Raw genomic sequence first — 17,251 nt, 5'->3', positions numbered from 1 at the left:
TCCACGGACTTGCTGTGGGGGCCCTAACAGCACAGCAGGCTGAGCCAGGCCCCTCCACCACACCCCTCCTAGGCAGAAATGAGCTTTCTAGATTTGACGTGAAAGTTCCTCTGGTTGAGTTTCCCTCTTAGGCTGGGGCTTTCCAAGCTGGGAGAAGTTCTGAGCACAGTTTTGGGGCCTAGCTGAGCCCCTCCAAGTCCAAAGTCCATGCAATTCCCAGGCCCAGATTTGGGGGTGGAGACCAGACAGAACAAGCCAGTGGTGTTTGGCTGGTCGGGTCACTTCAGACAGTGTGGTTCAGTTGGCATTGATACTGAGAAGTAATTGGTCCTTAGAAAAAGCAGGAACGAATCCACTTTGATTCACTTCCACCAGGCTGCCTGCTTTTTTTTGAGACAGTTTCGCGTTTGTTGCCTAGGCTGGAGTACAATGGTGTGATCTCAGCTCACTGCAACCTCTGCCTCCCAGGTTCAAGCGATTCTCCTGCCTCAGCCTCCCAAGTAGGTGGGATTACAGGCACCCGCCACCATGCCTGGCTAATTTTTTTGTATTTTTAGTTGAGTCAGAATTTCACCATGTTAGCCAGGCTGGTCTCAAACTCCTGACCTCAGGTGATCCGCCTGCCTCGGCCTCCCAAAGCCCCTGCTAATTTGATTGCTCCCATTGAGTTCCCTCCCAGCTCCACAGACACAGGATTGGACCCCAGAGTTCTGGTCTAAACCGCTTTATTGACCAGATGAGAAATCAGCTTGGGTACAGCCCATGCCTGCAGCCCTTTCAGTGGGTGGCTCCAGATAGTGTTGTCCTTTCAGTCGCTGGGAGCAGTGAGGCCCAGCCCTTTCCCCTTCCTCCCACCACTATTCCTAACCTGGGGCCTGGCAGGGGTGGAGTGATGTGATCTAAGGGTCCCTGGAGAAGGGTGGAGTGGAAGAGGCAGGGTCTTGGGTTAAAGGGAAGATTCTGAGGTCTCAGGGCAAAGGGAAAGGTGTTTGGATGAAGACTGAGGCAGTGCCTACCTCCCTCCACATCTGAGGATCAAGCAGGTGTGGCAAGAACAGAGCCCTGGCCTGGGCTCTGCTGGCCACAGCCTCAGGACCCAGGGTTAAGGCCAGAGATAAATGAAGATTTGAGCCGTTGATAAATGCCAATATATGTTTCAGGTATTTCATCAGGATCCTCCCATCAAGCAGGGAACTAGATGTTTGAGAAGATCAAACAACATCCTGACTTTGGGGTCCTTAAGACCTGGGTTATTCTCCTCCCAGTCCTAGTGGGAGGCTATTCATTCCACAAAGACTCAAAGGCAAGAGGCCTGGAGAAGCAGGGGCTCCTAGGACCCCGCCTGCATGCCTCTCTGCCTCCAATAGTGACTCCCTAAGCTGGGACTCCTCAGGCTTACTCTGAGGGACACCAGGAAGCCCATCCTCTTTCCCACAGAGGAGAATCTCTGAGATCCAAAAAACCCAGCCTTCCCCCCTCCTCATCTTGGTCTTGCTTCCCTCTCCCTCCAGCCTGTTGCTGCTGCTCCTCTGGGTGCCAAGATGTGTCCTCAGGTGTCTTGGCCAGCTGATGATGGACACGCAGCACAGGAGGCTAAGAACAGAGCTCTGTGGGGCGAGGTGTGGGGAGAGGGGCCTGCTCTCACCTAGACCCAAAACACTGAGGTCTCCTACTGGTGATGGTGTCAGATCCCAGGCCTGGGGAGCCCTTTAGTGGGGTGGGACCTCAGGCAGACCCCCAATCCAAAGGGAGCCAGATGCCCAAGTTCAAGTCATTAGTGATATGTGGCAGGGCTGACAGAGAAATAATCCTGGAGGTCTCCAAAGCTGCTGGGAAGGGAATGGCGATGAAAAGCGCAGGAGTGGGCAGGGTGTGGTGGGTGATGGTGGCCTCACTCAGAGTGGACCAAGGCCCCAGCTCCTTGCCCAAAACCAAAGCCCTTGGGCCCGAAGTTTTTAGCATAACATCCTGCAGAGAGAGGAGAGAGATAAGGGCATGTTCTTCCTCCACCCCCAGCCACACCACCCACCCTCCTGCTGAAGATCCCCCACTCCTAGTGCCCAGCCAGACCGCTAGGGAAGGAAGGTCCACTGGTACCCCCTCACCTCCACAGCACCCCAATCTCAATAGTAAAATAGCGAAGAGGCTCTTGGTTGTACCCTGTACCCATTGCCCCTGCCACCAAAATTATAGAAGCATCATCTGCTGTAAGAACATTGGACTGGGAGTTAGGAAGCCAGGGTCTAGCCCTATGCCTGCCTCAATTTGCCAGATGATGCTGGCCAAGTTGCTTTCCCCCTCTGGTCTTGTTTCCTCATCTGTACAATGAAGGAATCATACTAGATGTTCAGATCTTGGATCCCAAGGCCAGGAATTAGTTTACATTCAGCAAAGGCAAAACTACTTAGCCCCCCTACCCCCTTGGGCCTCCTGACCCTCAATTAGAAGTGAAAACACCCACCTTTGCAGTAAATCTCGCCATCCTTGTCCGCCAGGGTGGTTGACTCAAGGCCTTTGCCACACTTGGCACATCGAAAGCAGGCCTTATGCCAGGACTAGGCAGGGAAGGAAATAGTTAATGGTTGCCACCAGTGATGAGGGTACCCTCCACCCCAGGCCCACTCCCTTTGACATAACCATGGTATAAGGGCTCAAGCCACTTCTGAAGTCTGCTCAGCTGGTGCTGCTGGGAGGACATGGCCTACGGTGCAAGGCAGTAGAGGGAGAAGGCCAGGGACCACATGCCACCTCGCACCATCTTCCATGCTATGTTGCAATGGCCTGATGATTAGGGTCACCAGCTATACCACAAAAGGCAGGTGAGGGGGTGGGTTTAACACCAAAGTAGCTGTTACCCCACTGGCTGGGCCAGATGAGCCTTCTCCAGACCCATCTTGCCAGTAGATCAGTGGTGTGAGCCAGGGCTTTGCACTCCTGCTGGTACTGTCACTTAGTACTTGAACAGCCCTCACCGGGAAGACCTCTCTGCCCTGTGTTGCCTTGGGGCCTCTCATAGAGACCCAAAGGGTCTTCTGTGGCCCCTGGAGAAACTACTCCTTAGGACTTTCCCTGCTGAGTTTAATGCATTTCATAGACTTATTCTCCTTCCAAAGTGATACTAGACAACATTGACTCTGGCTTCCTCTGTGCCAGGCCCTGTGCCAGGCACTTTACACTGGTGAAGTCAGGTAGTGTTCACAGCTACCCAGTGAGGGACATACTGCCACCCTCCCCTCCAATAGCTGATAGCCTTTGGGCAAAGGAGGCACCTAATTCTAGAACTTCAGAGGCTGGGCTGGTCCAGGAGAATCCAATTACAAATACCTTCTCTGTGGCCAGGCATCATATGTTTAAATATCTAGTCCTCACATGCATTCTGTAACACAGGGCAAACAGCTGCCCCAGAAAAAAAGTGAGGCCCGAGTTTGTACACAGTGATGGGACGTTGCACAGACAGACTTCTCCGCAGCCAGTTCCCATCAACAGCTGGGCAGGCTAAGCGGCTGATGTGTAGACAGCTCTGCTTAACCCAGGAAAAGCAAGAGGCAGGCAGCGGTCAGATAAGACAAAACAAGGCCTTTTAAGGGCAAAGACACTCCCAGTGCCCAGGCTGGCGGATGAGAAAGGAAATTCATCCCCTCAGATTTCCTGGTTGCCTAACCTTGCACATTGGCTTCTCCTCCAGAGAGCTGAAATGGGGGGACCTGGGTCTAGGTCAGTGCTGGTGCAACCTCAGTAGTCACCCAGCCTTTGCTGCCTCCTCTGTAAAGCAGGGGCTGCTACCCCAAGCTCTCTAGGCTGGAGAAAAACTGAATCACACCTAGACCAACACCTCTCCTCATATTTCCTAGCCACCTCCCTGCCAAAATAAGCTGAATCCCTTTGCTCATTCATAAGCACCCAAAAGTACTCCCAGCTCAACATTTCTCGAGCGAGGCAATAGAAACGTGGGGCTTCTCCCTACCTTTTCCACTTGAATGCAAAATTCTCTTATCCTACTCCTTAGTACAGCCCTAACTTTACCTTATAGCCTGCCTAAGTAATGGAAATAGTGATTCTTAGCTATTCTTAATAATTTTCTATTCTCATAATGAGATAGAACAAAAAAGCCAACTTAATAATAATATTAATGTCTCCTGTTTTCATATCCTTTAGTCAATGGCAAGGATCTTCATTGTGACCTCATAATAATCCCTGAAAATAAACAACAATAATAATAACAATAGCAAAACTGTACTGAGGACATACCAGGCACTACATTGCACATTATACATGTATTATCTCATTTAATCATTAAAACTGCCTTGTTGTTGGGTGTGGTGGCTCACACCTGTAATCCCAGCACTTTGGGAGGCCGAGGTGGGTGGATCGTGAGGTCCAGGCTGGTTCAAGACCAGCCTGGCCAACATGGTCAAACCCCATCTTCACTAAAAATACAAAAATTAGCTGGGTGTGGTGGCACGTGCCTGTAGTCCCATCTACTCGGGAGGCTGAGGCAGGAGAATCACTTGAACCCGGAAGGCAGAGTGCTAATATCACGCCACTGTACTCCAGCCTAGGTGACAAGTGTGAAATTCTGCCAAAAGAAAACAAAAACAAAAACAAACAAACAAAAAAAACCTGCCTTATTTGTCAGGGACCATTACTTGGTCCACTTTGCATTTCCTCCACCATCCAGGCCCACTTTAGAGCTGAAGAACTGAGGCTTAGGAAGGCTAAATTTTCCCAAGGTCGCTCAGCCAATAAATGGCAAAATTAGGATTCAAAGCAGGCTGTCTAGAGTCCAAGCTCTTAATCACCGTGCTAGGATTAACAATCCCTTCCCATTTTGCAGCCTTGGAAATGGGTTTGAAGAGGCTAAATGGCCCAAAGTAGCATTAACAGTAGTAACAGCAGTAAGAGCAAGGGCTTCGGAGTCAGACAAACCTGGGCTTGAGTCTGGCTTAGCCCCTTCCTAGCTTAGCAGATCTGGGCAAATTATGTAATCCTTCTGACTCCCAGTTTCTTCATCTGTACAACAGGGATACTAATCCCCATTTCTGTCCAACCATGACTGTGAGAGTAGAGATTCTAACATTGGCCTAAGTGTTAATTGTTTAACATTTCTTGATCCATTCCCCTATCCCATTCCTCAAGGTCAAAAAGCCTTGAAAGCCAAAACCTGAATCCAGAAGAGATGAAGATGGGCTCTAGGCCCAGACATTCCATAACCTTGTTGTGTGATCTTGGCCAAGTCACTTTTCTATCTCAGGCCTCACGTGATGCTCCAGAAATCCTCTCTGGCCCCATACCTGAAAGACATCTCTTCTGTGATTTTCTGACTGCTAATCTGACACTGCAAACCCCAGGGGCAAGAGTTCTGCCTCTTCTCTACTGCAGCCTATCTGAAGGAAGTGATCAGCTCAATTGGGAACTGTTGATTTGCTACAGTGATTCTCACTGTGCATTGGTGATTGGGGGCTACTGTCAGAATATCATGGGGGAAGGGCATGTGTGGCAATTCTAAACAGTGTGAAAAAAGCCTCCTAGGAGGCTCTGATAGGTCTGAACCTTGAAAATCTCTGCCCTGGGGGTATTTGGATGGGTTTTTGGGAGTCCACATCCCATGAAACAGAATGTATATTTTTGGGATCACGAATCCTTTGAAAATTTAATAAAAGCTATGGATCTTCTTCTAAGAAACAGACAGGTTCCCATGAAACTTTGTATATAATCTTCAGGGCTTTGTGGACCCTCTGCAGCCCATCCACATACCCTTACTTTCTGTTCTCCTATATTAGAGATACAGATTGATCATTGCCACTCCCTGTGAATTGCCCATTGTCCATCAATGCTGGAGATGTTACTGCTCATGGCTGATATGAGCTCCCTGGAGACTGGAAAGCACAGGTACATGCAACCCACAGGGACAAAGAGAAGAGGTTAAACCCCAGTGCTCAGGCTGCCCTGAGCAGAGCTAGGTCACCAATTTAAAAGTTCTGGAATCCACATTTCAGGAAGATATCTCCCCCCATCCCTCTCATGCCCAGCAGCCGCCTTACCTTCCCAGCACCAATCACCTTCTCCGCAGCATAGACTGACTGGCTGCATCGGGGGCAGCGCTCGGAGCCACCAATCTTCTGGGCAAATTTGGATGCATTGGGGTTGGTGGTGGGCCTGTGGCCAGGGGCTCTGCATGGAGAAGGGCATGGGGTGAGGTGACTTACACTGTTAAGTACAGGTGGGGCTGGCACTGAGAGGGCATGACCCTACCTTCATCTCATGCCAGAGCAGCGCGCAATTCTCTCTGCCAAAGTCACAAAGGCTAGGGCCTCTAGGGTCATCTCCCATTTTACAGATGGACAAACCAAGCCTCAGCACAATGTTATTTCCATTGTAACATCATACTTCCCTCGGTCACCCAGTTAGCCCCAGAATCATTTAACACCCCATTTGCTAAGAATTGCCCTCCTCTGCCCCTCATTCCTGCAGCTGGTCTATTATCAGATTCTTTACAGGAGAAATCTGCTGACGAATCATTCCCACTGGGGCAATGACCTTGGCTGAAACTTGGTAATTCATCCATCATTTCCGTCCACCCCCCCAGGCCGAGGAGCAAGCCAGGCTGACTGCCAACAGCCACCATTTACCCAGAGGCCAGGGAGTGCCGTGGGGTGAGGGGGGTGTGGTGGGGCTGATGACACCCTATGGCATTTCCAAGAAAGGGAAATGACTTCTCCTCAGTAGTGAGAGATAGCAGGGCTGAGACAGTGAGGCTGGTGTGGCAACGGTGCTGCCCTGAGCCCCTGATCTGGCTCCGACACTCACTAGCCGTGGGACCCCAGGCAAGTCACTGAGCCTGGGCTGGATTTTATCATCTATAAAAAGAGGAGGCAACATGGTGAAACCCTGTCTCTACAAAATACAGAATTAGCTGGGTGTTGTGGCACATGCCTGTACTCCCAGCTACTCGGGAGCCTGAGGCAAGAGGATCACTTGAGCCCATGAAGCAGAGGCTGCAGTGAGCCAAGATTGCACCACTGCACTCCAGCCTGGGTGACAGAGCAAGACTCCCTTTCAAAAAAAACAAAAAAAGAGGAAATTGGACTAAGTGATTCTTGGGGCCCCTCCCAGCTCTGACTCTCATACAAATATAGAATGCACGCTCCTTGCAGGGAGGAGTCCAGCCTGTTTTAGTCCCTGCTGCATCCCCAGCTCCTGCAGCAGCCTGACACAGAGGCACTGCTCTGTGACTGCCTTTTAAATAACTGGTTTTCTGAGCCTTTCATTGCTTACCCAAAAATGGTTGTAAATACACGTGAGGCCTAAAACAGGGTGGGGGAGAGAGCTCAAGAAAAAGGTTGGGAGGGGATCTTTTACTCACTCCTCGTGCTTGATGCCCAGCGACTCCCCCTTGTCAGTGCTGAGGGTGCCTGAGCCCTGCCCGTAGCCATAGCCTTTGGGCCCATACTTCTTGCCGTAGCAGGACTTGCAGTAGATCTCCTCACCATGCACGGCCACAGTGGTACTGTCCAGATTCTTCTTGCAGACCACTGTGGAGGGGAAGGGGAAGCGGACGCAGTGAGTTGAAGCTGGGGTGAGCTTCTTGCTCATTGCAAGCTTCCTACAGCTGAAGCTCTCTGGTCTCTTTGCATACATAATATCCTGATCTTTCAGGAACTGTCTAGAAATGGAGGCAGGCGGGATGGCCAATGGGTGGGAGGACAGAGGGATGGGATCTGCATGTCCGACTCTAGAAATGCTGGCCAACACCAATTCCTCTTCCAGGAATCCATATGTGTCTCCTTTGGTCCTCTGCACCACTAAACTTCCTCAGGCTGCAGTGCAACACAGGGTTCAGAGGCAACAGCCTAGGCTGACCCCAAGCCACAGGACGCCTGTTGAGGTTCCTCACTCTGCCCTCAACAGAGACCATATGTCCCAATGGGGGAGGAGAAAAAAGGAAAGAAGGGCAGAGTTTTCCTGCCTTCAACAGTGGAATCCAGAAGAGACTATCTGTGCATGCTGGCAGGGAGCCAATGGGGGGAGATGCAGGTGATGTGATACCCCATAAGGAATGTTTAACATTTATTAAGTGCCCAACATGGTGGGCTTTGAAATGGGATGCAGCTCATGCTAATCACAAGAGAATTTGAAGTTTCTAATCTCAGAAATCACTTTACCACAGGAAGAAGTGAGGGTCAGACACTGAGAAGAACTTCCTGACTCCTGGGGTAAGAGAGAGTGGAACGGAAGGAACTAGGGATTGCAATGGTCTGAGCTGGAAAGGCTGTGGGCCTCATATTTCGTCCTGTTAATCTCAGAGGGGAGCTATGCCCAGCTATCCAGAATAAAACAGTTTGGGCTGGGTGCAGTGGCTCATGCCTGTAGTTCCAGCAGTGGGAAGCCAAGGCTGGAGGATTACTTGAGCCCAGGAGTTTGAGATCAGCCTGGGGAAGATGGCATAACCCTGTCTCTATTTATTTAAAAATAAATAAATAAATAAAACTTTTAAAAATAAAAATAAAGTTAAAGCAGTTCAGAGCCTGGGGTCATGAAGAGTCAGACTGCCCAGAATCAAATCCCAGCTCTCTCCCTTTCCAGCCATTTGCAAGTTTTTTTGCCTTTCCAGCCTCTGTGTCCTCATTTGTAAACGAACATAATAATGTCTGCCCCAAAAGCTGGTGGTGAGAATCAAATGAGATCTGACATGTGAAGTACTTGGCACAATACCCTGCATACAACAAGTGCATAATAAATGTTGGCTACTCTTATTAGTATTATATAAAGTTAATACCATCAGGAGACAAGGAAGTGGGAGGGACAGGCCCCAGCTTCAAGAGATCATTGCTTCTAACTTTCACATACTCCTCTCAAGAGATTCAACTGCATTCTTTTTCTTTACTTGTCCTGTAATCCTAATTCGGTTTGATCATATTCCTTAAATACTGGAGTTCAGCATCTCAGTTGGACGCATCCTCAAACATGTCCTGAACATAGAAATCAATGAATACCACTGGAGAAGCCACGCCTTTTACCACCCTCGGAGAAGCTCTCAGCTCCTTTCCTTGCAACTGCCATCCTCTTGCCTTTAAAGGGTCCATCCCTCTGCCAGCTCCTCTCTCACCCTAAGCCCCAGGTTGGAGACTTCAGACTAAATAAGGACCCTCTTGTCCTGCCCTGGAGATCTCCATCTCATTCCAGCACTCTGGGCCATCCAAATATGGAACTTCCCACCATTTCCCCCGGGGCCCAGCTCCCAAGAAGGAGGGAGAGGGAACCACAGGCCAAGGGCTCTAACATTCCCTTCTAGGGTGGGAAGTCAGGAATTGGCCTGGAATTGTTTTCCTGTAAGATCCCAATTGAACTGAAAATTCCAAGACCAGAGAGAAGGCAGAAAGCAAAGAGTGCTTGGAGGAACAGAGGTGTCTTTTGGCTGATCTCTCCAGTAGGAGACCCAGGAACTCAGCCCAGGGCAGACCTCAGGGCCTGCAAGTTGACATCTTCCAGATGGCTCCCCTGCCGAGGACCTCCCTGCTCCTTTCTGCTTTGCCTTGGCCCTTCTGTTCTCCCAGAGGCCCAATCCTGCCCATCGTGGCCCTCTGCCCCTCTACCTCCATCCAGGTGATGTACTGAGAGACTCTGCAACTCACCAAAGTCTTTGTAACATCCACCAAAGACTCAATCAAGGGGAATTTTGAAGGCAGGCCTGAATAAATTTCTACCATATCATGGTAAGCCAATAAGGGGAAAAGAAAAAAAAAAGACTGGATTTGTTGGAAACACATACTTCCAGATGCCACTTTGGTGGGCCCTTGTGATGCTGCTTAGAAATAAAGGGAAAAGGCAGCCCCAGGGGAGAGGTCAGAGCCCTCTTGCCCCACTCAGAAATGGAGAATGATTCTCTGCTTCTGGAAGGAAAACCGAGGCCCACAAAACAGTTCCAGATCACGTGTTGGCCAGACGCAGGGCCAGGCCAGAACCCAGCCCCTGACCTCCAGACCTGGTTGTTTTCTGCCAGCCATTGCTCCCCTCCAGTGGGCCACACATGTGGGGCCAAGAGGGTGAAAAGTGTCAGTAAGCCTCAGCCTGCGGGTGAGGAGACGCTGGTGTCAGAACATGTGCAAGGCTTCCGTGAGCTTCCCCTGTGCTCTTGGATTCTAGGGAACGGCCCAGGGCCAACCTGTGGGGCCCTGTTCCATCGGCCACCATCACAGAGTTCTTCTTTCCTCAGGGCTGGCTGCTTAACCCACCTTCCCCAGGAGGGAGCTGGGTACAGCTCAGAGATGGGCACATAACCTCAGGGCAGGTTCCCAGCCACGGAGCTGAGCTTTCCCACCAGCCTCTGAACCACCACCTGCTCATAGGATCTGGCAGCCCCTTTCAAGACCATGGAAGTGTACTGTAGGCCCTCTCAGTCCCTGGTCCCAGGCCAAGCCCAGGGTGGAGGTCATTCTCCCCACCTTTGCCTATGACATTATCATGTCTTCCTCCCACCCATTCAGACCCTCAGGAAAGGGCACTGATATGGTTTGGCTGTGTTCCCACCCAAATCTCTCCTTGGGCCAAATGGAGATAATTGAATCATGGGGGCAGCTTCCCCCATACTGTTCTTGTGATAGTGAAAAAGTCTTATAAGATCTGATGGTTATATAAATGGGAGTTCCCCCACACAAGCTCTCTTGCCTGCTGCCATGTAAGACATGCCTTTGCTTCTCCTTTGCCTTCTGCCATGATTGTGAGGCCTCCCCAGCCATGTGGAACTGTGAGTCCGTTAAACCTCTTTCCTTTATAAATTACCCAGTCTCAGGTATGTCTTTATTAGCAGCATGAGAGTAGACTAATACAGGCATATAGGTTGGCAAGCTGAGTAGAATCTGGAGCCAAGAACCCACATGGTCACAACTGCTTTTGGGGACCCAACCAGGCCTGGCCAATGAGGGAGATGGCCCTTACTGCCCTTGGCCCAGACCTGGCTAGCCTCTCCCTTCCTCGGGAGGGAAAGTCCTTTGATTCAGTGGGCACCCTGAATGGGGTGAACACTTATCACCCACTTCACTGGAAAAGAGAAATGATGTGCCTTCCATTCATAAACAAATCTTTGTCAGGAACCCACTTTGTGCCAGGTGCTGTGTTAGGCATGAAGAATGAGCAAGTTGTGGAGATGGCTCAGCCTGCTGGGACATGTGCAGTGCTAGGGGGTCCACTTGGTGCTCTGATATCCAATAGCTGCACTGGTCCTGAGACCCCAGCGTGACCTGAGACTGCTTCCTGCGGCTGCTCATTGCATAACACCCCCGCACCCCCCAAAGAGCCCTGCTCCCCAGCCTGACTTTCTACAACTGTTTCTCATCCGCAGCGCCCCTCACACCCTGCCGCAGGCCCTGTTCCTTCCTTCCTATGCCACCCCCTGAATTCCTGACTTCCCTCAACCCTCTGACCGACTACTCCTCCGTAAACACAGGTCTGCAGGCAGGCACCCCCGCCCACAGCTGACCCCTTATGGTCAGTGATTAAGCAATATCCGAGAGCAAAGAGAGGGGCCCTTAGGACCCCAGCAGCCTAGACCCCCTTCCCAGCCAGCACTAAGCTCTCTCTTATTCCCTCTGGAAAGATAAACGGCTTGGAAATTCCTAAGAGTAGTGAACTGCTGATAACAAGACGCTGCTGTTTCTGGCCTCCTTTGCAGGCTGGAAGCCAACAAAACTCCACTAAACCTTGTTTACTCCCCATTCATCAGACGCAGCCCTGGAGCTGTCACTCCAGGCCCAGCTGAGCAGGATGTGGGGCCCCTGCTGCCCTGTGCGGCGTGGCCTCAGGTTGGTCTACCTAGCGACAGGCAGAGATGCAAACGTCCATTGAACAGGTGGCTCTTGGCCCATCTGTATCCTACTCTGGAGCACAAATCATGAAACTTCGCTTCATGTAATGCAGAACAGACAGGACCCCATTCTTGGATCTCCCCATCTTCGGGGCCTCAGATCTTGGTGAGGGCTTCTTTGCTTCACACTGTCTTGCTACAGATCCCTCAGCAGTGTGCGTGTGTGTGTGTGTGTGTGTGCACGTGCATGTGCGTGCGCATGACTGTGTGCATATCATTTCTTCAACACTCATAATTATTTCAAGTGCTTTGTTTTACAAGCTTCTTTCATTTTAATTCTCACAACAATCCCATGAGGTAACTATTATTACCTCCTCCGTAATAATGAGAAAACTCAACCAGAGAGAAACTGAGTAACTTGTCCATCATCACACAGATAATAAACACCGAATCTTTTTTAACTAAGACATTCTTCTACCATCCATTCTGCCTACCATCATGGGGAATGTAACTTGGCAGGCACAGTGGCTCACACCTGTAATCCCAACACTTTGGGAGGCTGAGGTGGGCAGACTGCTTAAACCCAGGGGCTCAAGGCCACCCTGGGTAATATAGGGAGACCCTGTCTCTCTAAAAATTTTTTTTAAAAATTGGCAGAGCATGGTGGCATGCATGTGTAGTCCTAGCTACTCAGGAGGCTGAGGTGAGAGGATCATTTGAGGTGGAGGCTGCAGTAAGACACTGCACTCCAGCCTGGGTGACAGAGTGAGACTCTGTCTTAGGAAAGAAAAATGCACCTTGCTGAAGTTGCCTCTTCTTCTAACCCAGACCTTCTGCTCTGATTACAATGAACCAACTCATTTAGGAACCTGAGGAGAGGCTTCACCAAGTTGCCACATCCTGGAAACATCACCTGGCCCAGGTACCAGTGGGTGCAGCATCACGGTGTCAGGATCCCTGGGTCGACCTGACCTCTGTCAGTTGCTTGGTATTCTTTTGTCTGATTTCTTACTCATCTAGGCTTATGACTGGAGCAAACCTTGCTCTGGCTTCTTAGGAGTAGATATCAGGGAACTTTGCACTCCCTCTTCCTCTCATCCCAGGCTGAGTGGGAATGGGAAGTGAAGAATTGAACAGGCCAGCCTGCAAGGGGCTGAGGAAGGAGGAGCCCCACTCTTCCTCCAGACTCAGCTTCACCTTGAGGTTGTGGCCTCTGTTGCCTTTGAACAAGAGATAATTAGGGTGCAAAGGGCTGAAAGTGTTTTCCTCTGAAATGGTGAAATCATGACAGGGAGAGAGAGAAGAGAGAGCTGAGTGGAAAGTTTTCTTAACCAAGTCTTTACAGCTTGGCTTTCAGCCCCTGAACGCCTGCCACCCCGACCCGCTCTGGCCAGTTCATCCCTTAGAAAGAAGCTTCTGAACGGAACAAAGAGGCCCTGAAGTGTTTCCCTGCCCTGCTGTGCTTCAGCCAAATGTCAAGCTGTTTACATCCCATGGGACCAGTTCCCTGGGGTGTCGACAGGCCCAGCCTGTGGGGGCAGGCCCGTCCAGGGTGTCCAAGGCAACAGCAACAGGGCCTGGGGCGTACTCACTGCACAGGAAGCAGGATTTATGGAAGCTGTTGCCTTCGCACTGAACCTCTTCGGCAAAGTAAACCGTCTTCTGACACACCCCACATTTCTTGCCTCCTCCCCAGTTCGGCATTCTGAAAAGGGACACAGAAACGGGAATTAATTTTACAGGGAGATGGAAACATCTCAGATTGTCCACGACAGAAATGCAACAGCCAGATCCAGAGGAGAGAAAGACAAAAGTAGAATGCCTGGGGGGCCACCAGGCCTGGCAGAGCACTTTCTGCTAGCTCTCAACAGCAGCCTCGCACGTTCTCGGGGATTTCCTGCCCCCAGTCTAATCAACAGGTCTTTACAGAGCAGCTGCTGCATTTTCAGCCCTGTGCTAGGCACTCTAAAGGATGTGGATCAGCAGAAGAAACAGGCTTTATAAAGAAGGCTCCAGCTGCAATAAAAATGGACTGCCTACCCCTACACACGTCAACATGGACGGATCTCAGAGAGAATGTGGAAGGGAAGAAGCAGACAGACCAGAGCTGGGAAAACGCAAGTCCATTTGTATGCAATTCACAAATGGGCTAAACTCATATTGTCAAGGGATGGACATATAGGTGGAAAAGTTACTACAGAAAAGCAAGGGAATGATGATCACAAGCTTTTACCTTAGAAGAGTTACCTCTAAGAGAGGGAAGGGACCATGACTGGGTTGGGAGACCAGGGAGGCTGGTAAGGCACTGCCTGGCAATGCTCTCCTTCTTAACTCGGGGTGGTTGTCATATGGGGGCTCACTTTATAATTATTCTTTGAACTGTACATGTAGGTTTTGTGCACACTTTTGTATATAAGCTATAGCTCACCACAAGAAAAAAGGTTTTTTTTGTTTTGTTTTGTTTTTTAAATGCAGGGCTGGGCATGGTGGCTCACGCCTGTAATCCCAGCACTTTGGGAGGCTGAGGCGGGCAGATCGCCTGAGGTCAGGAGTTCCGGAGTTCCAGATCAGACTGGCCAATGTGGCGAAACACCATCTCTACTAAAAATACAAAAGTTAGCCGGGTGTGGTGGTGCACCCCTGTAATCCTAGCTACTCTGGAGGCTGAGGCAGGAGAATCGCTTGAACTTGGGAGGCAGAGGTAGCAGTGAGCCAAGATAGCACCACTGCACTCCAGTCTGGGCAACAGAACAAGACTCTGTCTCAAAAAAAAAAAAAAAAAAAAAAAAAAAAAAGCAGGAGGTAGGCACACAGGGCAGAGTTATCAACTTCAGAGTGAGGGGCTTTTGCAAAATCAGATTTAGTAACACCACCCCACAACTAATGAATTATAACCTCTGAGAATGAGATACTTGAGAGAATGAGGTACTTGAATCTGAATTTTTAACAAGCACCCCAGGCAAACAAAGCAGGCGGCCCAGACCAACTTTGAGATGCTCTAGGTGTTGGTTCAGAGCTGGCGTCCTGATGCCATGCAGGTTTGGCTCAATCTTAATCCTGCCACTCACTAGCTGTGTGACCTTGGGCAAGATAGTCAGTCTTTCCAAACCTTGATTTCTGTATCTGTTAAATAAGGATAAAAGCTGGGTGCAGTGGGTCATGCCTGTAATCCCAGCACTTTGGGAGGCTGAGGCGGGCAGATCACGAGGTCGGGAGTTTGAGACCAGCCTGACCAACATGGTGAAAACCTGTCTCTACTAAAAATAGAAAAATTAGTGGGGCGTGGTGGCGCCTGCCTGTAATCCCAGCCACTCAGGAGGCTGAGGCAGGAGAATCGCTTGAACCTGGGAGGCAGAGGTTGCAGTGAGTCGAGATCACGCCATTGCATTCCAGCCCAGACGACAGAGCAAGACTCCGTCTCAAAAAAAAAAAAAAAAAGGATAAAAATAGCGACTTCACCGAGTATGTCTGGTGATTAAATGAGATATGATATGTCAAAGGCAAGGCACAGTACCTGGCACATATACAGCACACAGAAGTCCAAGTGATGCCTCAGGTCAGTGCCCACATGGCCACAGAGCAGCACGGAAGGTAACACTAGTGAGTGTGGAGAACAGATGGGGCCTGCTTCTCTCCTTCCATTTCACTCGCTCACTCAACAGACGTGGCTGAAGGAGGAAGACCACCCTTCCAGCTCTTTCAACAGAATTTCATGAGGGAAGGGCTATACAAAGCACCACCTACAGTGGGTACAGGCTTGGTGCCGGGGGTTGCCCAGGACTTGGTGAGTAAAGGACACAGGGAGGTGCCGGGAAATAAACGGGCTGGGAGTCAGAGGGATCTGTTGCCTCAGGAGGCAAAGGAGCCTAAGGAGAGAGCTCACGGAACCTGTCACATGGAAATGTTGAAAACCGGGATCTGGCAACCAGAGCCCACCCTCCTGGTAACAGGGCTTGCACCAGCAGCTGGAGAGTCAATGTCAAGGGCAGAGGGAGATACAGTCTCCTCTACTGGAGAGCTCCCATTTGAGGGTGACACGGGCCTCAGCTCAAGAAGGGATCCAGGTCACGTTCACCACTCTGTCCCCATGCCCTGCATAGCACTTGGCATGTGGCTGTTCATATAGGTGGCCAGGAAATAGCTGAGGAATGAATGAAGGATGCACTAATATTGAAAGCCACAGCTTCTGGGGCCATTTTCTCTACATGGTGAATCTCTGCAGAGCCTGGCTCCTAGTGGAGGTGCTTGGTAAGCGTGTGCAGGCTGAGAGGCAGAGCTTACTGTGGGGAAGTGGTGTTAGTGATGCTGGGGGATCTAGGTAGACCATGCCTGCTGCATAAGCCCAGTTCTCCCTTTCCCAGGTTCTGGAGCAGCTGCACTTCCTCAGGCTCCCACACATCGCTGACACACCCCGCAGGAATTTCTGTAACTGCTCACATCCCCATCTCTGTCTTCCTCAGATAACCCATGTGGCCTGAGCCCCCAGATCCAGGGACAGTCCCCATTCCCAGCCTCTGATGTTGCACTGTTCCTTCAGCCTCTTTCTGTACTGAGGACTGCTAGCTGCCCTTGTCAAGCAAAGGTTTGGAGCTGAAAACCGTACAATGTGAAGGACAGTTAGACAGGAACAGCAATCAGCAATGTGTGTTATGGTCGGCCTAATCATCGGCCATTTCCCCCTTCTTCCTTGCTACAAAACCCCGATTTTATTCAGGCCATTGAATGACTGGGGAGATGCCCCTTCCCCAGATGGAAGAACAGAGCCTCTGTCCCCTAAGCCAACCATGGAGATTCCATTCCCTGGCCAGTGGCTGGATCAGGAACAGGCTGAGACCATTTCTGGCCAGTGAGATGTGAGGAGAGGTCTGCTTGGGAAGCTCTTGTGAATAATGTATCCAGTTGTACAGACCCACACAAGCTCTCTTCTCCCTCTGATAAGGTGACTCAATGTGACCCTTGGAACTCAGCCATGGCACCCACACTGCCATGGACTGAATGCCTACTATGCATCAGATTGCTCATCTGCATCATCCCATTTCTTTATTTTTTCAAGATGGAGTCTCACTCTGTCACCTAGACTGGACTGCAGTGGTGCAATCTCTGCTCACTGCAACCTCCATCTCCTGAGTTCAAGCAATTCTCATGCCTCAGCCTCCTGAGTAGCTGGGATTATAGGCGCCCGCCACCACCACCATACCCGGCTAATTTTTGTATTTTTATTAGAGACAGGGTTTCACCATGTTGGCCAGGCTGGTCTTGAACTCCTGACCTCAAGTGATCTGCCTGCCTCGGCCTCCTAATGTGCTGGGATTATAGGCATGAGTCACCGCTCCCAGCCACATCATCTCATTTCATCCTCATCATCCGAAGATAAAGAATGTATGCCCACCTTACAGACAAGACAAGCAAGGCTCAGAGCGGTTAGGCAAGTTGCTTATAGTCACACAGCTG

The 17,251-nt window shown here is 50.4% G+C and overlaps 1 protein-coding gene across 1 annotated transcript in view; it reads right to left on the bottom strand.

The window, feature by feature from the left end:
- Positions 1-708: 708 nt before the first annotated feature.
- Positions 709-17,251, bottom strand: part of CSRP1 (cysteine and glycine rich protein 1) — a 23,883-nt gene continuing 7,340 nt past the window's right edge. The window contains exons 2-6 of the mRNA XM_004028140.5: positions 13,393-13,505; positions 7,364-7,532; positions 6,042-6,171; positions 2,462-2,555; positions 709-1,968 (exon numbers count right to left, since the gene is read on the bottom strand). Coding sequence (XP_004028189.2) covers positions 1,892-1,968; positions 2,462-2,555; positions 6,042-6,171; positions 7,364-7,532; positions 13,393-13,504 — 582 coding nt within the window. The 5' untranslated portion in view covers position 13,505 and the 3' untranslated portion in view covers positions 709-1,891. The remainder of the gene's footprint in view (positions 1,969-2,461; positions 2,556-6,041; positions 6,172-7,363; positions 7,533-13,392; positions 13,506-17,251) is intronic.

The sequence above is a fragment of the Gorilla gorilla genome, chromosome 1 (genome assembly GCF_029281585.2).
Source record: "Gorilla gorilla gorilla isolate KB3781 chromosome 1, NHGRI_mGorGor1-v2.1_pri, whole genome shotgun sequence".
Lineage (NCBI taxonomy): Eukaryota > Metazoa > Chordata > Mammalia > Primates > Hominidae > Gorilla > Gorilla gorilla.
Note: the sequence above shows the minus strand (reverse complement) of the source record. Positions and strands in the feature narration are given on the sequence as shown.